The 26,188-nt window shown below is 41.9% G+C and overlaps 2 protein-coding genes across 8 annotated transcripts in view; one reads left to right on the forward strand and one right to left on the reverse strand.

The window, feature by feature from the left end:
• HMBOX1 (homeobox containing 1) overlaps window positions 1-1,439 on the reverse strand; it is a 152,627-nt gene extending 151,188 nt beyond the window's left edge. For all 6 annotated transcript variants that reach the window (XM_023515583.1, XM_023515586.1, XM_023515582.1 and 3 more), the window contains exon 1: window positions 1,132-1,439. The gene's annotated coding sequence lies outside the window, so the exon portion shown is untranslated. The remainder of the gene's footprint in view (window positions 1-1,131) is intronic.
• A 194-nt stretch (window positions 1,440-1,633) lies between these two features.
• Window positions 1,634-26,188, forward strand: part of INTS9 (integrator complex subunit 9) — a 79,034-nt gene continuing 54,479 nt past the window's right edge. Inside the window, exons 1-2 of one of the 2 annotated variants that reach the window (XM_012807731.2) lie at window positions 1,634-1,935; window positions 24,842-24,969. In XM_012807731.2, the coding sequence (XP_012663185.2) occupies window positions 1,927-1,935; window positions 24,842-24,969 (137 nt within the window). In that variant the 5' untranslated portion in view covers window positions 1,634-1,926. Of the gene's footprint in view, window positions 1,936-24,841; window positions 24,970-26,188 lie in introns of those variants that run through there. The other variant, XM_023515589.1, reaches the window with a different exon arrangement.

The following is a 26,188-nucleotide window of genomic DNA, read 5'->3' on the forward strand; positions in this document are numbered from 1 at the left end:
TCTTCGCTCTTACAGACCGGCTTTCAGGCAAACGCAAGACAGAACAGGGTGGAGTAGAAGAAAAACACAAGCAGCGCCTTTCAGCGGAGTCCCCCCCCCACCCCGGGCACACACACACCCCCCCAAATAATTTTCAACACTTCTTCGTACTACGAAAATAAGTCGCCCTATCTCCAAAGACACACCAGACATTGTCTCTTTAGCAGACACACAGAGACGCTTACACAATCCAGCACTCCTGACTCCCACCCCACGCCCCCGAATCTTAAGTAATTATTAATCTGTTTAAGACGCAGACAAGGTACCTCTCCCTACTGTTTCGGGGTGCAGGTGGGTGGAGGACTCCTTTCCCAGTAGCCCCAATAGTGTAACCAAAACACGGTTCCGGAATAAAATATTAAGAAACACTTTTCTTTTCCCACCTCTCTATCGACTTTAGGATGCAAAAACCACCCTCAGCCCACATCACCTCTCTACACAGTTCTTCTGCCCCGAGTTTGGGGTGGAGGTTTTGTCCAGGGGAGGGGACGGAGGCGGGTGGCGGAGAGTGAGCGGGCAGCGGGACACGAACGAGTTGCTGAGCCCGGCCAGCCCGCACCACGTCGCCAGCCCAAACGTCCAGCACCAGGACCTCACGCACGCTCTCAGTCCAGGCCCTGCAGAAGCGACGACTCCAGCTATCTAACTTCCTATCTGTAGACGTTTCTTGGAGACGAGCATAGCGCCCAAGTACACGTCACACAGTTTGAAACCCAGTCCTGCCCCCCAGACAAACCAAGACACCTCGAAATCGCCTCACAGTTCTCCAAACTCCCAACAGGAGACCCCCACCTCCAGAATTCAAACCCTCTGCCCACAGCAGAGGAAACCAGGAGAAAAGAGTTGGGGAGCACTCGACGCCTTTCAATTACCGTCCCCCACAAACTGCCCCACCCCACGCCCCGCGCCCGGGTCACCCCCTCGGAAGCCCACTGCTTCCTCCCTTCTCTCAATGGGGCTGCTTTAGAGACCCATCCCCAGTGCCCGACCACTTCCTCCCCCCAAATCCTCCAAAAAAATGTTCTTAAAGTGAAGAGAAAGAAGTGAGGAAAGAGACTTGAGTCAGTCTGGCTTCAAAACGGTTCGACTCACCTCAGAATCCTGGCTGAGTTCTCTCCGCCCGGCACAGCCCCCTCCCCAACGTCCCAGTACGAAGGGCTGAGGGAGGGAGGAGGGAAGGCGGGAGGGGGAGGGGTGTCTTCCGCGTGGGGCGCCCGTCGGGAGGGGGCAGGGGAGGGGTGGAGGCCGGCGCAGGAAGAGGAGAAGGGGGAGGGGTGGCCCCTATCTCCCAGTCTCCCCCTGAAAACCTCCCTTGTCTCAATCACATCAGACTGACTGTCTTTGTCTGGCTGACAACCGCCATATTGATATCAACAGCCCCGCTCCCACCTGCTGCAGCCGGGCGTCCCTGGGACTTGTAGTTCCTGCCTCCCCTGAGTAAAAGCGTGAGCCCGGCGCCTGGAGGCCCCAGGGAACTACGATTCCCGGCAGGCCGCGCGCCCGTCCGCCTTCCCACTGGGAGGAGGGGACCGGGGACTTGGAGCCGTCGGGACTACACATCCCAGAATACCGTAGATCCCAGGCCCATACAGGGGACATGATATCATGCTGGGGTGAAGAGGGAGGATGAATTGGCGGCGGGGATGAATTTGAGTTGACGGAAGGAGGCGTCCAGAAAGGAAAGGGAGAAAAAGGAAAGACGACCACAGTTCCCATGATGCCTGGAGGGGAGACTATATTTCCCTTGGTTCCTCGGGAAGGGGCGTGAGGACCGAAGACTGCAAGTCCCGCGATGCTCTTGGCGGGCAGGTGGCGGAGATTGAACCGGAAGACGCTTCTCGAGTGTGTGGAGTTCAGTGACTGTTTTTGAGCAACCAAAAGTCAAATATGAAACTGGTGAGTCTTTGCTCCTAGGTGTTGGGGCAAAGGTAATGCCATTTCCTTTTATACCTCTTCGTTTCCACTTTTGCCAGGGAACCGTCGCACAGGAGCGGTGGCAGTTAGGAAAATGGGAAGTAGTGGGGAAAGCTGCTTTTGTTGTTGAGGTGTGAATTTCCTCTCCTGCCCACCTTCCCACGTCTGCCAAGAGGTCTTTTTCACTCCTTGGCGGGTTCATTTGGCCAGACGAGAGAATAGCTCTGACACATTTCTTTACCTACTAATTTGGGCACTAGGAACTAGGCTTGGACTTGTTTCTCAGCCTCCACGTGAGTGTTATAATAGGTTTTTACCAGCCTCGTTCTACTTGATTGGCATTTGAGTAGTTTGTCTACCTACCGTTATGGAGATTTTGGTTTGATAGAAGCAAAGAGAAGAAAATATCCGATAGAACTTAATCACTTATTAAATACTCTGTCATATAGGCTCCTGAGTTCATGGTTTAATGTTGGGAGAATTTGAATGTTGAACTCTCCATAGCGTTTAGCTGGGCAGAGAGGAAGTGTTAACGCGTTCCACTTTAGGAGTATAGATATTGCTTGAGCCACGGCTAGATGAAGAATGCTCTTATTTGCCTGGAGAAGTCTGCAACACAAAGCTCAAACACTTGGCTTACGGAAAGCTTCCTTTCATTTGTTTTGAGCTATTTTACTCTCACTGTGCACACAGGTGCAACAGATTTCAATTCTGTCGAATTAGTAATCGCATAGAGTAAAAAAACAGGTGTGAAATGCTGTTTCTTAGTCTTTTAAAACTCATATTCCTGCAGCCAACTTATTGACAAGCTTTATTTTCTGTAATTTTTGTGCAAAAACAAAAAGTTTATTTTCTTCCATTTATATAGAATAGTTTATTTAAATACACTTTTCTTTTTTCCTTTTTTTGGTTTTTTTTTTTTTTTTTTTAACAGAGCCTCACTCAGTCATCCTGGGGTTGAGTGTCATGGCATCATAGCTCACAGCAACCTCAAACTCTTGGGGTCTAGTGATCCTCTTGCCTCAGTCACTGGAGTAGCTGGGACTTCAAGCACCAGCCACAACACCTGGCTAGTTTTCCTGTTTGTAGGGATGGAGTCTCAACTCTTGCTCAGGCTGGTCTTGAACTCCTGAGCTCAAGCAATCCACTTGTCTTGGCCTCACAGAGTGGTAGGATTATTGTCACGAGCCACTGTGCTCAGCCTAAATATGTTTTTCCAAAACACAGCCCACCTGCCCTCATTCACTATTCATCATGCTAGAGGAATATACTCTGCAAGGTCAGCTATTCTATAAGAAGTCAGAGAAAGGGCTCGGCGCCTGTGGTTCAAGTGGCTAAGGTACCAGCCACATACACCTAAGGTGGCAGGTTCAAATCCAGCCCCTACCGCCAAACAACAATGACGGCTGCAACCAAAAAATAGCTGGGCATTGTAGCGGGCGCCTGTGGTCCCAGCTACTTGAGAGGCTGAGGCAGGAGACTTGCTTGAGCCCAGGAGTTGGAGGTTGCTGTGAGCTGTGAAGCCACGGCACTCTACCCAGGGGCTAGCTTGAGGCTCTGTCTCAAAAAAAAAAAAAGTCAGAGAAAGTATTAAAGGTGAATGCAGCTCCCAAGCTGTGTTGATGTAAAGTCATTTATGTAAGAAGAATGCAAGTCAGTAAACCTTGAGAATAAAGATCTGCCTCTGTGTCAGCGTGCTCAACATTTAAGAATGCAGAATTGAAAGTCTTAGTATTTAACTTTAAAGAAGTGGACAATCCAAAGAAAAAGATAGAAAAGTAAGCCAGAATTATAATTCACTGTGTTTCAGGTAAAATAGAGGCATGTTTAAGGGCTTTGGGAATTGAGAGGACAAAAGATGACTGGGGTGGTCAGGGACAGCTTTCTGGAAACATGACTCTTAAACTGAAAAGAATAATTAAGGTAGGGCCTAACAGGTGAAGGGTTTAGCATATAGAAGCAAAAGGGTTTGGTACCTTAAGGCTGGAACACATACCCTGGGTCATCAGTACAGGATAAAGCATATTTGGTGTAATTGGTTTAAGAAGGGAGGGAATTGGGCAGGTGCGGTGGCTCATGCCTATAATCCTAGCACTCTGAGAAGCCAAGACTCAGGAGTTCAGGACCAGCCTGAGCAAGAGTGAGGCCCTGTCTCCACTAAAAGGAAAATTAGCTGGGCATTGTGGTAGGCACCTGTAGTCCTTGCTACTCAGGAAACTGAGGCAAGAGCATCATTTGAGCCCTGGAGTTTCAGCTTGCTATGAGCTCCGACACCGTGGCACTCTAGCCTAAGGCAACAGAATGAGACTCTGTCTCAAAAGAAAAAAAAAAAAAGAGGCGGGAGTTAATTGTGAAATGTTTTTCATAACAGCTCATTTATGAGGGTAATGAGAAAACCAGGATTTACTTTCCATATACTTTGGTTTGCTCATAAATCCTCCTGCTTCAATTTTAGAGATGTGAAAAACCTGGAAGAGAGAAGTAGAAAATTATTTTTTTCCTTTAAGACCCAAAAGATGCCTCTAGGAAAAGGAATTCTTCTATTGCTACTCCTTCCTTCTCTACTTTCAAACTTTTTTTTTTTTTTTTTGCAGTTTTTTGGCCCGGGCTGGGCTTTGAACCTGCCACCTCCAGCATATGGGCCTGGCGCCCTACTCCTTGAGCCACAGGCACCGCCCTCAAACCATTTATTACCTACTAAAACTCATTGGGTGGTTGAAAGATAAATGATCTGGAGACCAGGTGCTATGGCTCAATGATCTGGAGACCAGGTGCTATGGCTCACATCTGTAATCCCAGAACTTTGGCAGGTGGAGGCAGGAGTATCATTTGAGCTAGAACTTCAAGATCAGCCCGGTCAAAATAGTGAGACCCCATCGCTACAGAAAGTTTTTTTTTTTTTTTTTTTTTTTGAGACAGAGCCTCAAGCTATCCCCCTGGGTAGAGTGCCATGGCCTCACAGCTCACAGCAACCTCCAACTCCTGGGCTCAAGCGAGTCTCCTGCCTCCGCCTCCCAAGTAGCTGGGACCATGGGCGCCCGCCACAACGCCTGGCCATTTTTTGGTTGCAGCCATCATTGTTGCTTGGCAGCCCGGGCTGGGGATTCGAACCCGCCACCTTAGGTGTATGTGGCTGGCGCCTTAGCCGATTGAGCCACAGGTGCCGAGCCGCTACAGAAAGTTTTTAAAATAGCTGAGCATGGTGGTGCTTGTCTGAATGAATATCCAGCTATTTGGGAGGCTGAGGCAGGAGAATCGCTTGAGCACAGGAGTTCAAGGTGTTGTGAGTGATAATCAGACCTTGGTACTCCAGGCTACATGACAGAGTGAGACCTTGTCTCTAAAAAAGAAAAACAAATTATCTGTACTGCAGAACTCTTATGAACATACCAAAGTGGTTTCAAAAGCCCTGTTGCTCAGTGAGTTAGCCTTGTGCGTCATGCCTCCCAAGGGATTAGAATAAATCCTCCTGTGGCCTTAATTTTTTTTAATTCTCGTGTATAGGGATATGTGGTAGGTTGTGTTTTAAATTTATATCTTGAAACAAAAATACATTTTATGATTATATTCTCATTTTTTGTGATTGACTTTCCAAAATAGCCCTCCCAAAAACAACCTATGACCACATCTTATTAGTTCTTCCTAAATGAAAGCATCTTGAATAGGTTCTGTTTCTCTCCAGTGCCACTAATACTGCCATCATATGGGCTCTTTTCACCTGACACTTGGAATTAAGCAAGACCTTCCAACTGGTCTCGGTCTTAATCCTCTCATATCTATTCTTGTTACTACATTCAGCAGTTGTTTAAAATTGCAGAATTCCATAAAACCCCTTCAGTAGCTTCTTTGCCCTTAAAGTCTTAGTCTTAACTTGGTTAACTTGGCCCTGAGAATGTGGCCCAGCCAGCCTCTCCAGAGCTCCTGCTCTTTCTGTTCTAATTATATTAGACATCTTCCGGTTACTTGAAGTTGCCCTATTCTCTTTTGCCTCTGGAACTTTAAATGTACCATTAGGGGATGGGCATGGTGGTGCATGCCTGTAATCCCAGGACTTTGGGCAGCTGAGGCAGGAGAATCACTTGAATCCAGGAGTTTGAGATGAGCCTGGGCAACGTACTAAGATCCCATCTCTTAAAAAGTATTCCATTGCCCACTTTAGTCTTTTTAGCCAGGCTAATTTCTTTTTGTGTTTCAGGTCTCTGTTTAAATAACATTTCTTCAAGGCTTCCTTGAAATAGCTATCCCTGTCATGTGCTGGCATGGCACAATTCCTAATTGTATAGCACTTGTAACTATCATTTGTGTCTGCCCTTCTCATGGCGGCTCTGTGTATTCCCACGGCCTGCCCATAGAGTGATCCCATTAGATAGTACTCCAAGAAATAATTTCTGAGGGGTTTTCAAGGCCGGGGAAAAGATTAATGATGAAGTTAAAAAGATCACAAAAAACAAGCTGGAACCAGTGCTCACTCCTTAATCCTAGTGACTGAGGTGGGAGGATCACTGGAGCCCAAGAGTTTGAGACCAGCCTGGGCAGCATAGGCAGGCATGGTGGTGCAGGTGTGTGGTCCCTGCTACTGAATGAGACCTTGTCTCTTAAAAAAATTACAGTAAACAGTGGTCACAGTAAAAAGAATACTTGCTACCTTTTATAGAGCAATTACTACGTGCTAGGCAGTGCACTGGGTATTTCCTAAATCATATGATAGTGTCCCATTTAATTCTTTGATGTAGGTGATGGTATTCTCATTTTACAAATAAGAAATGCAGGCTTCAGGGAGATGAAGTGGCTCAAAGTTACACAGATTAAAAGTGACAGAGCAAGATCTAAGCCCAAGTCTCCCAGACCCAAGAATCTGTTGCTTAGTGAGTGCGAGGTCTGTAGTAGTATCTGGCACAAAGCTAGGTTATCTCTTAAAAGGAAGTAGAGCACACAGAGAAATTTTATTAAGATTATTTTAAAAATTAGTCTTAAATTTGAGTTTGGTTCAATTAAGATCTTTAAAAAGGTTATTGGTTAAATAAAGTTTGGGGACTTTCTTAATATAATCTAAAGGGCCCCGTATAAGAGCATACCAATTGAGTGCTAAAGTTTGTCTTTTTTGTATTGTCCAATTTTAACTCTGTGATACCATTTACAGTTCTCTAACTTTGCACATCACTCTCTTGGTGGTTTTTCACACACCCACCCCGAAACAATGGATGCCATTATAATGTAATCCTTATAAGAGAGAGACTAATTCAAAGGATTTGAATAACTGATTATATTTAAAATATGCAGTATTAGGGCAGTTTTATCTAATAGAAGAAAATCTATTGGCATTTTCAATTAACCAGAATTATTTTAGAAAGAACTAGAAAATTAGCCTAATTGGGTACCCTGATGGCCAGTTCAGTTAAGGGTGGAAACTAGAATTAACCAGCATCCTTATCAAAAGACTATGGAGCAGAAAATACAGAGTACATTGATAGAAATTAAATTTGAAACATCAGGTCCAGAAACTAGTCATTTAAATAGGTGAATATTAAAGCAAATAAAATACTAAGAAGCAGTTCGAGAATGAAGCATGTATATGTATTTTCTTTAGATAGTGCCAGAGATGGAGCAAATCTTCCAGCTTATTCATTCAACAAAGATTTATTATGCAACCACAATATACCCTTGGCATTCAAAGTTTTAACACTTTCCATTTTAACCATTACATTTGACCCCAAAGATCTATGACATGGAATTATTTACAATTTTGCTGAAGCACAAATTTGAATGTGACTTTAAGATTAATGATAATCCTTTGTGAGTGAGCCTGATTGCCTCAGAATCCGTGCTTCTCTGCAGAGTTATTGTTGCTCTTTTGTCAAAGGTCTGAAAGGAAGGTCGTTTAAGTGCTTGTTACACTATACTTACTGAATTTGATGCAGGAAATTACATGCTGTCGTTGTACTCACAAATTTAAAAACTGGAGAATGCCATGAAATACATTCTTTGATGGTCTGTGCTCCTTTGTCCAAAATGCTGTTTCATTTCTACTGGCTCAAACTTTTAACTTGCCATTTCTCCTGGGAAAACAGATGGAGCAAAGAAATGAATTCATGCTCCCAGTGGAAGATAAGTAAAACACCAAGTTCAGTTGTAGATTATATAGAAGATTTTTGCATGAAAGGGGCAAAACCAAGGTCAGTTTAACAAATCGTTGGAAAGGGGTGTGGTTAATCCTCACCTTGGATCTGAGAGTGTTGGATTTTCTCCCCAATTTACATGTAGTTGTGGGATCCTTTTGGCTTCCTGGAATTTGAATCAAGAACAGAAAATCTTTTGCTATGAATTCTAAGCGTTGAAAATTTTACCAGTGCTTAATTTCAGTTATTGCAGTAACATAGTTAAAATGTCAACCTGCTTTCACTTTTTTCTGTTACTCTTTGCTGGTTGGTTAGAGTGCCCTCGTGTGTCTTTATGATGTAATGTCATTTCAAGCTTTTGAAAGGTCATACGTTATCACAACCTCAGTGTGATAGGTTTTTTCCTTTTATGATTTCTGCAAATACTGAAAAGCCATGTGTGACGTAAGGCCAAGCTACATACCTTGTTCAGTAGTGCTCTGTGATAAAAATGGATATTTTGCCCTTAGGCATTTCACAGTCTAAAATTGTTATTCTGAAGATTAAGTCTTTTATACCTATCAAGCAAAAAAGTATACTGATGACAGTTTTTTTTCAGTAATAATAATTGAATTGAAAACAACAAATCTGACTTACCTGTGGTTAATCAGCAAAACCAGAGGCTGTTCTACTAATGCAAGCATTAGGCCCCACTGCTCTCGTTATAACAGCAGTAGCACATTTGTTTTGTGAGACTTGTTTGCTCTGAGCACTCAAGTCCTTCTGCCATTTGCTTTGGTGCTGAGCGAGAGCTGTATTTGCAGAACGATTCACCGGAGCTAAGGGTGCAGTGCAGCCACCAAACTCAGTAAAACCTAGCCATCCGGGCTCTGTGACTGTAGCTCAAGTGGCTAAGGCGCCAGCCACATACAGCAGAGCTGACGGGTTCGAATCCCGCTCATGCCTGCCTAACGACAATGACAACTATAACCAAAAAATGGCCAGGTGTTGTGGTGGGTGCCTGTCGTCCCAGCTACTTGAGAGGCTGAGGCAAGAGAATTGCTTAAGCCCAGGAGTTGGAGCTGTGAGCTGTGATGCCATGGCATTCTACCGAGGGCGACAGCTTGAGGCTCTGTCTCAAAAAAAAAAAACCTAGCCATTCTGCCTGAAAAATGTGCTCCTAAACACCGTGAGGAATATAGGCATAGACCAGTCCTCAGATCTCCATCATCATTTGTTAATTTAGTCAGCACATGTTGGTAAACCCCTCTCTGCTAGGCCTTGCCCAAGGTACTGAGTATATTGCAGGGAACGAAGCAGGTTCACTCCCTGCCTGTCTGGAGCATGAAGCCTAGTGGGCTTCCTGTACAATTCAGTGTTACAGTGAATGTCCCCATAGAGATATCATTGGGCACTGACTCAAGTATTTTTGTAATGTAATGGTCAAAAATGTATTTAATTGTATCCAGCAATAGGTCCTCTTAAAATTGTAACAGTTAAGGCCAAATTGCCCATTAGTTTTCTGTTGTATCAGTAGTATATGAGAACACATTTTCCTACTCTTGCCAGTGAGGCTGTTTCTTTACTCTTACAATTTGTCTTCCAAAGGTAACTTTATTCTTCTATCTATCGTCACACCCTCTCCGTCTACTGTACGATCAGACGTCAGCCATATTTAGTAAAATGTCCCTCGAGTAGTGATTATAGATGTGGGAACATGCACCAGAAAGGGGAACAAATACAAAAACATAATGGCATCGAGTCTTTAAAAAAAGATCCTGGGAACGATGGTGTGTGAACCTCTGGTGTTGCTTTGAAAATGCCACTCGTGGATGGTGCAGGACTGAAGATGATGGTACTGTGGGACCAAGCAGATTGGAGAAGCAGCACGGCAGGTGTGGGCAGAAGAGATTTCCCCACCTCCCCGACATTCCCCAGAAAGTGGCTGCCAGTGGGATGAAGCTAGGAGCTGACACTTCAGCAGGGCCAAGAAAGGGGTGGGTGCCAGAATTTAAGGAAAGTGTGAGAAAAGGCAAGAGTGAGACAGAAAGGACAGCAGAGGAACAGGGGAGAAAAGACCCAGCCTAGATGCCCTTCAGCGATCCAGACTAAGAACTGAGTGGTGGAACTGCACTGTGAGGAACACGGTGGGTTTGAATTGTCCATGACTGACCATAAATCCAAAGGAAAGCCCTTAAAGGTCTAAAATATTTAAATTTATTGAAAGCACAACTGAATGAACTTTAGCTCTCTCAAAGGTAATCACCCAGATGATGTTCAGGAAAGTGATTCTTCAGTAGGAATTGTAAAACTAACCCCTTTTTTGCTCTTAAGGTAGTTTATATTTCATCACTTATGTTCACAAAGGGGTTGAGGAGGTGAATAATGTCTTACCTAATCCATTTCTCAGAGTTATAGCTTAAGCAGAGATTCTATTTTTCTAACTAGAACGTTTCTACATTTTTCTCTTTTATTAAAATAATAGAAGACATAAATGTTCTAGTTTGATCAGCCTTCCCATATTTTTTTTCTAGCATATGGAAATATGGGTAAAAAGCAGTAGTTTCAACATGTAAAGGTTATTGTGGTTACCTTTTTTTTTACATTGTTTAAACAGCTTTATTGAGTTATAATTTACATATCGTAAAATTCATCCATTTAGAGGATAAAATGCAGTGACTTTTAGTAAATTTACAGAGTTGTGCAACAGTCACCACAGTCCAAATTTAGAACACATCTCCCTTACAGGTCCTCCAGTCCCATTACTACCCTGGCAACCGCTAATCTCCTCTCTGTCTCTGTAGAGTTGCCCTTGCTGATCATTTCCTATAAATTAACTTGTATAGTGCGGAGTCTTTGTGGCTGACTTCTTTCACCTAGTGTAATATTTCTGAAGTTCATGCACGTTATACCGTGTATCTGTTCCTTCCATTTCGGTGCTCAGTAACAATCTGCTATGTGGGTAGTCTGGTGTTTTTGTTTGTTTTGTTTTGTTTTTAAGGCAGTCTCACTATGTAACCCTTGGTAGAGTGCTATGGCATCAGAGCTCACAGCAACCTCCAATTCTTGGGCTAGAGGGATTATTCTCTTGCTTCAGCTTCCCTATTAGTTGCTGGGACTGTAGGAGCCCACCCTAACACCAGCTTTTTTTTTTTTTTTTTGAGACAAAGTCTCACTATGTTGAGTGCTGTGGCTTCACAGCTCACAGCAACCTCAAACTCTTGGGCTCAAGGGATTCTCTTGCCTCACCCTCCCAAGTAGCTGGGAGTTGTCATTGTTGTTTAACTGGCCCAGGCATGGTTTGAACCTGCCGACCAACACCATAACCACTGTGCTATGGCACCGGCTGTTTTTTGTTGTTGTTGTTGTTTAACAGGCCCCAGCTGGGTTCAAACCCACCAGCACCAGAGCCTGTGGCCAGTGCCCTAACCAGTACGGGCACCCAGTCAAGGGTAGTCTGTTTTGTTGATTCCTACACCAAGAGATAGACATTTGGATTGTTGCCACTTTTGGGCTGTTATGACTGTGTGGACATAAGTTTTCATTTCTGATTTCTTCATGTTTTCACTTTTTCTTTTCTTTTACTATATTTCAAATTGCTATGAGGGTTTACATTGTTAGGTTACATTGTTCTCACTTCCGGTGTAAAGTTCCAGTTGTAAAAGAGCCCCACCCCCACCCCACCCGTGTTATCCACCCTCACTCGGTGAGATCCTGCCTCACACCCTTCCTCCTCCTGCCAGTCTTCCTCCCCTCTGTTCCCTTCCCCCTCCTTCCTCCTCTATCATTGTACTAGATTCTCTTTGTGTTTTATTGTTCACATGAGCATGTAATTGCTTATTTACTGGTTTCATATTAGTATGGAGGACATCTCTTGCATAATTTTGCTGGCTAGAACCTCCAGGAAGGTGTTGACTAGAAGTGGGACAGGCGGGTGTTCTTGATTTGCCCCAGTCTTACGTGAACTGTTTTACTGTTTTTCCTATGTGCTCTTAATCGAGTTAAGAACATTCCCTTTTGTCTAGTTTATTGAGTGTTTTTACCATAAATGGGATAGGTCTTGATTCTGTCAAATGCTTTTCCTCCATCTATCTAGGTGACTATATGGTTTTTGTTCTTTTTATTTATTTATTTATTTAGAGACAGAGCCTCAAGCTGTCACCCTGGGTAGAGTGCCAAGGCATCACAGCTCACAGCAACCTCTGGGCTCAAGCGAGTCTTCTGCCTCAGCCTCCCAAGTAGCTGGGACCACAGGCGCCCGCCACAACGCCTAGCTTTTTTTTTTTTTTTTTTTTTTTTTTTTGGTTGCAGCCATCATTGTTGTTTGGCGGGCCCAGGGTGGATTCGAACCTACCACCCTAGGTGTATGTGGCTGGCACCTTAGCCACTTGAGCCACAGACACCAAGCCGGTTTTTGTTCTTAATACTAAAATGCGTATTACCTTAATTGAATTCTGAGTGTTAAGCTAGCCTTATTCCTTGGATAAATTCTACTTGGTCATGGTATATAATCCTTTGTCTATGTTAGTTACTGAATTTGGTTTGCTAAAATTTGTTGAGGATTTTTGCACTTGTATTCAGGAGGGATATTGGTCTCTGTTCTCTGTCTGGATTTGGTATCAGAGTAACATTGTTCCCATACAGTAAGAATTACATTTTGCAAGAGTATATGAAGAATTAGGACTTCTTTAAATGTTTGATAGAATTCATCAGTGAAGCCATCTGGTCCCGGGCTTTTCTTTGTGGGAATGTTTTAATTGACTAATTCAATTGCTTTGCTTGCTTTAGCGCTTTTCAGATTTTGTATTTGTGTATTACTTTTTTAAATGTAGCAAAATACACAGCAAAAATTTACAGTTTTCCCACTTTTTAGTGGCTATAGGTACATTCTTATTGTTGTGTGATCATCACCATCGGAAAAGAAAACAATTTCATCATCCTGGACTGTACCTGTTAACCACTAACTCTCCATCCCCTGTGCCCTCTGGCTGCTCCTGGCAGCCCCGTTCTGCTTTCTGTCTCTGCGCATTTGACTACTCTGGGTATCTGATGTCAGTGGAATCTTGCAGGATTTGTCCTTTGTGTCTGGCCTGTTTCACTTAGCATAATGTCCTCAAGATTCATCCATAGTGTAGCCTGTGTCAGAATGTCCTTCCTTTTTAAGGCTAATGTCTCACTGTATGTATTTACGGTATATGGTTTATCTATTCCTTCCTAGTGGACATTGAGATCTCGTTCACCGTTGGGCTATTGTCAATGCTGCTGTGAACTTGAGTATACAAATGTCTGTCCAAATCCTGCTTTCAGTTCTTCTGGGTACACACCCAGATGAGGAACTGCTGGATCATATGGTAATTCTGTGTTTAACTTTTTGAGAAACTGACACACTATTTTCCACAGCAGCTATTCCTGTACCTTTTATATTTCCACCAGCAATGCACAAGAGTTCTGAATTCTCCATGTTCTTGCTCACATTTGTCATTTTCTATTATATTGTTGTTGGTGTTTTTTATTTTAATGGGTGTGAAGTGATACTAGTGGTTTTACTTTGCATGTCCCTAATGATTAGTGATATTGAACACCCTTTTGTATTTTTTCACTTAGGTATAACATGCACTTTTTTTTTTTTTTTTTAAAAAGCAGCTGTGGCTCAGTGCCTGTGGCTCAAGTGGCTAAGACGCCAGCCACATACACCTAGGGTGGCAGGTTCAAATCCAGCCCAGGCCTGCCAAACAACAATGACAGCTGCAACCAAAACAATAGCCAGGCGTTGTGGCAGGCACATGTGGTCCCAGCTACTTGGGAGGCAGAGACAGGAGACTCACTTGAGCCCAGGAGTTGGAGGTTGCTGTGAGCTGTGATGCCACGGCACTCTACCCAGGGGGACAGCTTGAGGCTCTCTCTCAAAAAAAAAAAAATAAAATTAAAATTAAAAAAAAAGCAACTGTATAAGGTTAAAAAAAAAAGATTCCCTTATTTTCCTTATTCTCCTCCTTGAGCAATTTCAGTTACCAGTTTTTTTTCAGAGATACTCTGAATTTTATGCATATATATGATTTTCATATCTTTTTTATTTTTTTAAATAATGAGATACTATCCACATTGGTTTGACATATCAATTTTTATTTTTATTTTTCCTTTTTTCATTTTTTAGAGACAGGGCCTTGCTCGCTCGCCCAGGCTAGAGTGTGGTGGTGCAATCACACAGCTCGCTGCAGCCTCGAACTCTTCAACAGAAAGTGGATTTTCTGTGTTCATCATGCATGCTGCAGATTTTCTACACAAGTGGGAAATTATCCTCCTATTTTATCCAGCTGTGTAGTCAGTTTGACAGTATGATTGGCACATTTAACAGCTCGCCTGCAAAACAGAATGAGGATACAAAAAGGAAGAAAGTGAAAGATTACCCAATAAAACTGAAATGTATTTATAGAAGTCTCTGATTGTCGGAGGGCCTGGCCCAAAATTCGGAGCAGAGGTAATAGTTCCAAATTAGGCATGTTTGGCTTCCTGGAAGCCACAAGCTCAGCATCATGTTGTATAAGGCAGTGATTCTTCCTGCCACTCTAAGAACCTTATATACCCTGGTAGGGCACGGAGTGTCTCCTAATGAGCCACAGTTACTGGTGGTGGTGAATTTTCTACATGGGCATGTTAGGGCAGGGAAAAGTTCACAGCTCTGGAAGAACAAGAATTAGATCTCTCATTTATTTATTTAGGTCTTGCTGTGTCACACAGGCCAGAGGGCAGTGAAGTCATTACAACTCACTGCAACCTCAAATTCCTAGGCTCAAGCAGTCCTTATTCCTCAGCCTCCTGAGTAGCTGAAACTACAGATGTGCTAACTACGCCTGGCTAATATTTTCACTTTTTTGTAGAAATGGGGTCCTGCTGTGTTGCCCAGGCCAATCTCAAACTCTTTGCTATCCTTCTGCCTCAGTCACCCAAGTGTTCCTCATTTTTACAAGAAGTATTTAGATGAGATGATCTTTGAATTCCTTCCAGCTTATACTTTGTATAACCTTTTATATTTAAAAAAATTCAACTGTAAAATAACACACTGGCATAGACATGTCTTAATGGCCATTTATATAAAATACAAGAGTTTTGGTTGACCCAGTGAAACAGTGGAATGATTAGAATAATTTTGTGTTAAAAAAGAGCTTTAAAAAAAAAAAAAGAAAAAAGAGCTTAAAAATAATCTAGTTATAATAAATCTCCTCATTTGCCAGATAAAGAAATTTGAGGCCCAGAGAATTTAGAGATTCATTCAGGCTAATACCAATTTATTTTATTTTATTTTTGAGACAGAGTCTCACTTTGTCACCCTTGGTAGAGTGCCATGGCGTCATAGCTCACAGCAACCTCCAACTCTTGGGCTTAAGCAATTCTCTTGTCTCAGCCTCCCAAGTAGCTGGAACTACTAGCATTCACCACAACATCCAACTATTTTTAGAGACGGGGTCTCGCTCTTGCTCAGGCTGGCCTCAAACCTGTGAACTCAGGGCAGTCCATCCACTTCGACCTCCTAGAGTGCTAAGGTCACAGGCTGAGCCACTGGGCCCGGCCTAATACCAATGTAAAGAAAAAGTTGAAACTAATACTTTATGCCCATGTCAAATGAAATATCGGACGCTGTGGTACACAGCCCAGCAATAAAAACTGCCTCTGGTTTATTTAAATCAAAAATAAATTTACACTTGGCCAGATGGTTTGGTAAGTTAAACATCTATTTCCCATATAATCCAGCAATCCTAGGAGTATTTACCTAAGGGAAATGATATCCTGTGCCCCTAGGAAGACCTGTATGTGAATGTTCATAGCAGCTTTTTACATTATAAAAACTGGAAATAGCATCAATGTCTATCAGCTTGTGAATGGATAACCAAATGTGGTACATCCATACACAATGCTTTTTTTAATAACTTGGCGGCCATCCTTTACCTTTGTAGATACGGATTTTTTTTTTCAGTTTTTTATTGTTAATTATTATGGGTACATAATAGTATTTATAGGATACATGCGATATTTTGATACAGGGATATAATGTAAATTAATCAAGTCAGAGTAATTGGAGTATCCATCACCTTAGGCATTTATCATTTCTTTGTGTTAAGAACATTCCAATTCTACACTTTTAGTTATTTTTAAGTATACCCTAACTTATTAAGTCGATTACAGTCACTTTGTTCTATCAAATGTTTTTCATTCTATCAACCTAACTTTATTTTTGTACCTATTAACTATCCCCACTGTATCCCCCTCCCTGCTACCAGTCACAGCCTCTGTCTGATAACTCATTCTACCCTCTTTCTTCATGAGAACAATTACTTTTTTTTTTTGGAGACAGATTTTCACTGTGTCGCCCTCAGTAGAATGCCCTGTGGCACCTGCCACAACACCCAGCTATTTGTTGTTGTCGTTGTTGCAGTTGTCATTGTTGTTTGGCAGGCCTGGGCTGGGCTCAAACCCAGCAGCCTTAGTGTATGTGGCTAGCACCTACTCACTGAGCTATAGGCGTCGAGCCCGAGATCACTTACTTTTAATACTTAAGTCCTACATATGAAAGAGAAGATGGGAAATTTCTCTTTGTGTGGCTTATTTTACTTAATATAATGTTTTCCAGTTCCACTCATGTTGCAAAAGGCAGGATTTCCTGCTTTTTTTGCAACAATGTCTCTCTCTGTTGCCCCAGGCTACATTGCCTTGGTGTCAGCCTAGCTGACGACAGGCTCAAACTCCTGGGCCCAAACAATCCTCCTGCCTGAGTATCTGGGAACCCACCACAACACCTGGCCAGTATTTCTAATTTTAGTAGAGACGGGTCTCAAGAGCCCCTGAGCTCAAGTATTTCTCCTCCAACTGCCTCCCAGAGTGTCAGGATTACAGGCGTGAGCCACTGCGCAGAGCGACAGTGTTTTAATGATGGCATTGAACAGTACCAGAACATATTATACTAACTTACCTTTCCATTGAAATTACTTTTATCTACTGCAAGGAATTTGGCATTTGTATGCATTATTTAGAATGTGTTAAGGAATCATATTCCATATATCTTGGCTATAAAACAAATCAAAAAATTGATAAATAATATCTAAAAATCACGAAATAACAGTGTAGCCATACTACTGAGAAATAAAAAATTAACTAGAAGAATCAAAAGAAGTTACCTCTCAAATTTGGGAATAGAGGACTATGAGTATTTTTATAGTGTATAAAACTATTTGGCTTATTTTTAACTGTATTATATATATAATTTCATTTTTAAAAAGCACATGAGACAAAAATTCAAAGGGTATAGTTGTAACACTAGCAATAGATTTTTTTTTTTTTTTTTTTTTTTTTTGAGTCAGAGCCTCAAGCTGTCCCCCTGGGTGGAGTGCCGTGGCATTACAGCTCACAGCAACCTCCAACTCCTGGGCTCAAGCGAGTCTCCTGCCTCCGCCTCCCAAGTAGCTGGGACCACAGGCGCCCGCCACAGCGCCCGGCTATTTTTTGGTTGCAGCCGTCATTGTTGTTTGGCGAGTCTGGGCTGGGGATTCGAACCCGCCACCTTAGGTGTACATGGCTGGCGCCTTAGCCGGTTGAGCTATAGGCGCCGAGCCACTAGCAATAGATTTTAAGACAAGCATCACTATATAATGATAAAGAGTTCACTAGTAAGATGTAATAATCCTGGCTCTTAGGTATCTTGCAATGTACCATCAAAATGTAACCAGGGCACTGGAACCAGCAGCATTAGGCAGACAATTAAGTTAAAGTTGTGCTTTACTAGAAAGATTTAGAATCCCAGGAAGACAGGAAGATCATGCCCAAAGCCCGCCTGCCTTTGAGTTTCCCAGAGTTCTTATATCTCCCTAAAAGTTCCTATCTTCAGCTATACATCGTCCAGCCCTCTAAGCTCTAGCTGAAGGACTCCGTGTTTGTTGCTTTCCCGAGCTGTACATCTGCTGTGTTTTTTCCTTCAGCCCAGGGTCGTGATGGCCTTCATAGTGTCGAAAGTAGGGGAGGGTTGGGTGATGTGACTGACCAATAACTAATTAGATCATCAAATAACTTTTACAGCAAAGGGTAGGGGGGAGAAACTATTCCCCTGCTTACAAAAATATGCGAACTAAAATTTTATGGAATTACAAAGATAAATGGACAAATTCTTCCCTTTCCTAGGACTGTCTACACAATAGTTTTTAATTTTCAACCACACTGGACCGTTTATAAAAATTATCTATTTATAGTATACAGGGCCACAATGTAAGGTTCAACAAATATCCAAAATTAATGTATAGTTTCTGTACTTTTACCTCATAAAGTTAGAACTCAGTAACCAAAAGATCACTTGTATATTTGGAAAATAACACACATACACACTTCTAAGTTGTTTATGGCTCAGGGAAGAAATCACAGTGGGAATTATGTAATACTTAGAAGTGAATAAAATGAAAACACACTACATGTAACCTTGTGAAATGCATCCAGAACATTACTTAGAAGGTGAACTGTAGCCTGAATGGATATTTTAATTAGCTATACATCCAACTGCAGAAGTTAGAAAAATATATTAGGCAAAACTTAAAACTGAGAGCAGAAATTAAATGAAATTGAAAAGCAAATATATATGTATATATTTGTGTGTATATATATATAATGATAATTGAATAATTACCTAAATGAATAAAACATTTTAAACAATAAAGGAAAAGTAAGAAAATTAATAGAATAAAAGCAGTGCAATGTTTCTGGCTCAGAAAAATGTTATAAAGATGAGGACGTTCCCTAAATTAATATGCAGGGTGGCCATAACGCCCACGTGCAGTTCTAAATTGCACCTGAACTTTATGGCCAGCCTGCATAGATTAAATGTAACCCCATTTACATCTTTGGAAAAATGCTTTTGTAGAATTGAAGTCTAGTCACTCTGACTTATTTGAAAATACTGCAAGGTGTAAACGTGAAATATAAGAGGACAAGTAGACAGGGGCTTCAGGAATAATTCACACCCAGGACTTAATAAACCGAGAATAAGTAAAGGGGAAGAGAATCGCCTTGCGTGAATTGTGCCAGGACATTTAGGAAAATGGACTCCTGTTTTTGTCCCAGTAGTGGATAAAAGATCAGTTTAGGACATGTGAGAAAACAGTATTTTCAGAGATCAGATGGGTTTAATGAGATAGCTACTCTGCAGCATTGTATCAGTATTAAAGGGGAAAAAGAACTGAGATGAGCAGATGGTGGATAGTTGTAATAAATACTGAAGGTTCAGTATACTAATTTTACTTATCCTATATATGTTTGAGATTTTTCTTTCTTTTTTTTGAGACAGAATCTTACTATGTTGCCCTCAGTAGAGTGCTGTAGCATCACAGCTCACAGCAACCTCAAACTCTTGAGCTTAAGCATTTCTCTTGCCTCAGCCTCCCAAGTAGCTGGGACTACAGGTGCTGGGCACAATGCCCGGCTATTTTTTGTTGTAGTTGTCATTGTTGTTTATCTGGCCCAGGCCAGGTTCAAACCCGCCAGCCTCGGTGTATGTGGCTGGTGCCATAACCACTGTGTGTGCCACAGGTGCCAAGTAGAGATTTTTTATAATATAAGTTTTTAAGTGAAAGTAACAGAATGGAAAATATATGCACTAATATAACTGATAAAATGTGTATCCATGGCTGGGTGACTTATGCCAGGAATCCTAGCACTTTGGGAGGCCAAGGTAGGAGGATGGCTTGAGCTCAGGAGTAAAGAAACCAGCCTGAGCAAAATGTGACACCTGCCTCTACTAAAAATAGAAAAACTTAACCCAGCATAGTGGCAGGTGCCTATAGTGCAAGCTACTTGAGAGGCTGAGGTAGGAGGATCACTTGAGTCCAGGAGTTTGAGGTTGCTGTGAGGTAGGCTGAGGCCATGGGACACTAGCCTGGGCAACAGAGTGAGACTCTGTCTCAAAAAAACAAACAAAAATATCCAAAATATATAAATAATGTTTATGTATCTTAAGCATGTGTAACATTCAAAACTAGATTTCACTAATTCAGTGGGAAAAAAGAAAGCAACAGGCACAGAAGGCAATATCAGTAGTCATCCCTTGGGGTTTGCTGGGGATTGGTTATAAGACCCCTCCATAACAAATTCACAAGTGCTCTGGTCCCTTATTTAAAATGGCATGTTTGCATAAAACCTACGTACATCTTCATACAACATACACTTTGTCATCTCTAAATTGCTTATAATTGCAGTCCCCAACCCCCAGGCCACAAACTGGGTACAGTAGAAACTAGCCACACAGCAGCAGTGACCTTCATCTGTATTTACAGCTGCTGCCATCACTCGCATCACTGCCTGAGCTCTGCCTCCTCTCAGATCAGCGGGAGCATTAGATTTTCATAGGACCATGAACCCCACTGCAAACTGAACATGCAAAGGATGTAGATTCCACGCTCCTTGTGAGAATCTAATCCCCTCATTTGTGGAAAAACTATCTTCCCTGAATCTGGTCCCTGGTGCCAAAAAAGTTGGGGACTGCTGTCTTATAATGCCTAACACAATGCAAATGTTATGTAAATAGTTGTTAAACTGCACTTTAAAAACTTGCATTATTGGCTCGGCGCCTGTGGCTCAAGCGGCTAAGGCGCCAGCCACGTACACCTAAGGTGGCGGGTTCGAATCCCCCGCCCGGGCCCGCCAAACAACAGTGATGGCTGCAACCAAAAAATGGCCAGGCGTTGTGGCGGGTGCCTGTGGTCCCAGCTACTTGGGAGGCGGAGGCAGGAGACTCGCTTGAGCCCAGGAGTTGGAGGTTGCTGTGAGCGTGATGCCATGGCACTCTACTCAGGGGGATAGCTTGAGGCTCTGTCTCAAAAAAAAAAAAAAAAAACTTGCATTATTTTTTATTGTTTTGATTTCTTGTTTGTGGGGTTTTAAATTAAATATTTTCAACATGTAGTTGGTTGAATCTTGGATGTAAAACCTGTGGATATGGAAGGTAACCTGTAAGTCGTGACACAGAAAACCCTGTAGCTTTTTAATTAAGCAGAAATAAAATTAAGATGAAAGCATTGCCATGTGCTTTTTTAAGCTAGAAAAAATAAAAATTGTCAAACCTTGCATTGGCTGGAATATTCACATTTGCTCTGTAGTGGATCTGTCTTTCTAGAGGAAAAAATAGCAATGGGCAATGTTTGTAGAATTGCTTTTACTTTACCTGGTGTTAGGAGATACACAAATACCTAAAACATCAGTGAATGCCACTATGAAATATAAATCACTCCCCACAAACTTAGATGGTCTCTTTAGCCTCTTAATGATTTTGTAACTATAGCAACTAAAAACGGGCTCATGTTATATGCCAGGCACTGTAACTGTTCATTTGGTCTTGACAACTCTGTAAGGATAGGTTCTATTACTACATCTTACAGATGAGGAACTGAGTCTTTGCAAAATTAAGTAACTCTCAAAATCACACAGTAATAATCAGAGCAGGCTGGGTGTGATGGCTCACGCCTGTAGTCCTAACACCCTGAGAGGCTGAGGCGGGTGAATCACCTGAGCTCAGGAGTTAGAGAACAGCCTGAGCAACAGATACCTCGTTTCTACTAAAAATAGAACAAAATAATAATAATCAGTGCAGCCAGAATTTGAGCCCAAGCAGTCTTTAACTCCAGATTTCTGCCTCACCAAACTGCCTCTCAAAACTAAAGCCACTTGTCAAACAGTTGACTTTCCTTGATTAGGGCCATTCAGTCACACCTAGGTATCTCCTCCTAAGGTCAAGCATTTTGACAGCATCTAGTTCAGTGGTCGCAGCCCACAGGAACTATATTAAAGGGCCACGGCATTAGGAAGATTGAGAACCACTAATCTGGATGGTTTTAACTATATGTGTAATGCTGGTGGGAATGAGTAGATCTTCTCTAATATTTTTACCAATGACATTGTAAAGAAGTACAGCCTTTTTTGGAAAGCATTTTGGCAGTGGATTTCAAGAACCATAAAATGCTCATATCTTTTTGACCTAGTTAATGCCACTTCTGGGAATCTTCTGAAAGAAATAGTCCAATGTAGAAAAAGCCTGAAGCACTAAAGTGATCACCACCGCCATATTCAGTATAAAGCGACTGGCAGCAACAGTAAATGTCCCACAGTGAGGAAATGACTAAACAAGCAGTGGTGTATTTAGTTAGGCCAACAAAAATGAAGTGTGATGCAACAAAGAAAACAGAGTCATCATGAGTGTTAGAAGCAGCACAGAGAGTGGTATGAAGGCTGAAAGGGCGTCTTTTACAAATAGGAAAAAAGGGAATTTTAAAATAATAATAAATTGGTGTGATTAGGGTTAATATTATCTTCCTGCTGGTTTTCAAGCTTTTTGTGATGTAGACTTCTAATTTTAAAATTACGATCAGGTGATACTGGTTTTGTGCATGAGTTTCATGAAAAGCTCCTTGGTACCAAGCATCACTGCAGGGAGGCAGCAGTCTCAGTCCTTGACAGGTGCGTCCCAAGCTGGTGTGCGAGCCTTGGGCTAGGTGCTCTGCGTCTCAGGTTGCTCGGTCGACTCACAGTGAGCAGTGCAGTTTGGGAATCATGAGTGGACTCTTTGGAATTTGGGGGACCTTGCTGTGTCTTTGGCTCTTCCCAGACCAGCCGCTCAAACTGTAAAGCTTGATTTCCTCATCTATAAAGTAAGACTAATGAGCACAGGGCCTGGCACCTTAAATAGGGGCCCTGGGAAATATGCTTCCATTTGGGTAGAGCCCTTTTAAAGTGTTCCTCACTTCTCTTTATCCTTTGATGACAATACGAATGCAAAGTCTATCCGCTAACCTCTTTTGCCAAAATCTTTTGAGTAGCAGGTTTTAACTGTGTTTTTGTCTTCAGGTATACCTTACCATCCAGAAATTAAGAGTGAAGGATGAAGATAAAGGTTTTGTCATTGAGTGTGGCTTGCTAAATCTTCAGTTTCATTTTAATCAAATTTTTTTCTGATTATAAATGTAGTAAGCGCTCACAGCTTAACATTTAGAAAATAAAGAAAGCTGAAAAAAGGCTCGGCGCCTGTGGCTCAAGTGGCTAAGGCACAAGCCACATACACCTAAGGTGGTGGGTTCGAATCCAACCCAGGCCCACCAAACAACAATGACAGCTGCAACCAAAAAATAGCCAGGCGTTGTGGCGGGAGTCTGTGGTCCCAACTACTTGGGAGACAGAGGCAGGAGACTCGCTTGAGCCCAGGAGTTGGAGGTTACTGTGAGCTGTGATGCCATGGTACTCTACCCAGGGGGACAGCTTGAGCCTCTGTCTCAAAAAAAAAAAGGAAGCTGAAAAAAGAAAATTGTATAATTATCTTCCTACTCAGAAACAACCATTATATACATTTCAGTTTATTTCCTTTGCAGATTTTGCTGAATATCTGATTTTTTTTATTTTTGAAAGGAGAACTATAGGAAAGCTCTTATTGGAATATTTGCCAAGATTAGAGTCTGTTTAATTTGATGCTTTGTGTTTATTTTGACATACTTCATCTTTAACAAATAATTCTTAGGTAGAGATAAAGACCAAGCTAGTAATAGTGAACCAGATGGAAGGTGGGGATAGAAATAAATCTCTTTCTTAGTTGGAAAAATTGACTATGATTCTGATATCCATCAAAGAAGGAGTTTATGTATTACCTAAATCATGAATCCTGGACTTCTTCAGGACAGGTGCAATTTTAAATAATTTGATTATTGTCATTGTAAGTACTTTGTGCTTTTTCAGACCAGGAGTTATAAATTTTATTTGGTAAAATACAGTCATCATATATAAACTTGGAATAAAGAAGTTTTTAGAATATTCACAATTTCTTGGCTGTTAGCCCTATTGTTTTTAGAACATGAGGTTTTAAAAAATGCCATTACTTGGGCCGGAGCCTGTGGCTCAGTGAGTGGGGCACTGCCCCCATATACCGAGGGTGGCGGGTTCAAACCTGGCCTCGGCCAAACTGCAACAAAAAAATAGCCAGGCGTTGTGGCGGGTGCCTGTAGTCTCAGCTACTCCGGAGGCTGAGGCAAGAGAATCACCTAAGCCCAGGAGTTGGAGGTTGCTATGAGCTGTGTGACACTGCCATGGCACTCTGCTGAGGGTGACAAAGTGAAACTGTCTCTACCAAAACAAAACAGAAACCATCATTCTTCCTGAGTGGGTGAGAATAGGGGTCCCATACTCCTGCTTGGTGTCTGCACTTCAAGGAAGTCACTTTTGTGTCATTTCTTCTGACAAAGCTAAGACATAAACCTTTACTGGCACTTGTTAACCTTTCCAACCATTTCCTCTCATTCTGGAAAGTCACTTATTTACTGGAGGAGAAAATCAAGCCTAGAACGTAGTTTGAGGATACAGCTTAGAGTTTCATTGACTTCCACAGCTTTTGGCAGTACTTCCTACAGAAGGAAGGTAGGAGTCCAGAGGTAACCCTGGAGAGCGGAATAGACCATCACAGCCTTGAAACCTGGCCCCTCTACACCTGTGCTTGTCTGGGGTATAACTTGGTACTTAAGAAAAGGCAAGTGTGATCTGAGGCTTTAGAGTATTTTGAACTCTTAGGGAAAGTGGCACCCAAGCAGTGGAAGGAAGAAAGCCACATGGAAAGTCAGCTGAGCGTGCGAGCTGTTCTTACGAGAAAAGAGGGTTGATTGTACTCAACGTACTTTACTTCTTTGGCTCTTCTGTAGGTGATTATTTTGTTTGGTTGGTTGGAGTTTTTCTGCTGTTTGCCTTCTCCTTCTGTAATGGATTATTGATAAAAGTGATTTAATTTTTTTCAGTTCTGCCTATCTGGGCACCCAACCTTGCCATGCAATGTGCTCAAATTCAAATCGACCATGATTATGTTGGACTGTGGACTGGACATGACTTCTACCCTCAGTTTCCTTCCTCTGCCACTGGTTCAAAGGTATGTTCTCATCCCAAGACAAAACTAGGTATGGATTGCTGAAGAATGATGGAACTTATCATTATCAAAATTACCAGTACATGTGTGTTGTCATAGGTTTGCTTTGTTCCTCCAAAAATGTTCTTTATCAAAGTAATTTCCTTTGGCCAAGTTGGTAGAAGGCGCTCTATTGATTTATTGATTGACTTCTTTATTATAACTTCTTTTGAGCTTCTATAAAAGGTTCTTGCAACTGCTTGATGCAGCTGAGGTCATGTGTATTTCATCTTTCTTGTTAGTTCACATAAGAGCTGATACATGGTCAACTGATGAGCCCAAGAATTTTAAAATTACTTAGCAGCCTTTGCAAGGAGTTAACATAATGGGAGAATAATGTACAGGTACCTATTGAAAAGAATAATGCACAGGTATCTGATATTCTTTTCAGTAGGTACCTGTGCATTATTTTCATACTAGTCAACTTTAAATATCATAGAACCATAAGTATAGACCAAGTCCATGTCTTAGATCACACAGGTTGCCTCAGGCCTATGATCAGCATTGTTTGCATTTAACTAACACTTTGTCTTAGGAAACTGGTTTCTTTTTATGCTACTATTTAGAAGCTACAGTTTGTGAAAGAAGTGGCTAACTTGTGGAAGCAACTACAAGCAGAAAGTAACACCATATGTAAGAGAGCAGACAGAAACCTTCCTAGAGGTTTGCTGAAGAGCTCAGAAGCAGCAAACTGGGTGAACCTTCTAATTTATTTTAGTCATCCCTGAAGACCATCACTGAGGACAGCGATCATTCACAATCATAACCCTGTGAACCAGCTATAAAAATTATAATCAACCAGTAATTTTTCTGAGCTTAACAGAAAGGTGGTATAGTGAGAATAAGGTCAGAGACAATTCCATGTTTTATGTAAAGCTGATGAGATTCTATACTAATTGTACTCAGCACTCAGAATACATGTGCCATCCACAGATGTCCAAAAAAGAGAGGGAAATATTTACATGAGTGACAGATTATTTTTCATTAAAATAGCCTAATATGTCTGTTTACCCACAAAGAGCAAAATATTCATTCATTAGATGTTTATTAAGAATCTGCACTGTGGGCTGGGTGGCTCACGCCTATAATCCTGGCACTCTTGGAGGCCAAAGCAGATGGATTGCCTGAGCAGGCATTCAAGTCCAGCCTGAGCAAGAGTGAGACCCCCATCTCTAAAAAAAAA

This window comes from Otolemur garnettii, unplaced genomic scaffold, assembly GCF_000181295.1.
Source record: "Otolemur garnettii isolate 467f Iridium unplaced genomic scaffold, OtoGar3 scaffold00074, whole genome shotgun sequence".
NCBI classification, from domain to species: Eukaryota; Metazoa; Chordata; class Mammalia; order Primates; family Galagidae; genus Otolemur; species Otolemur garnettii.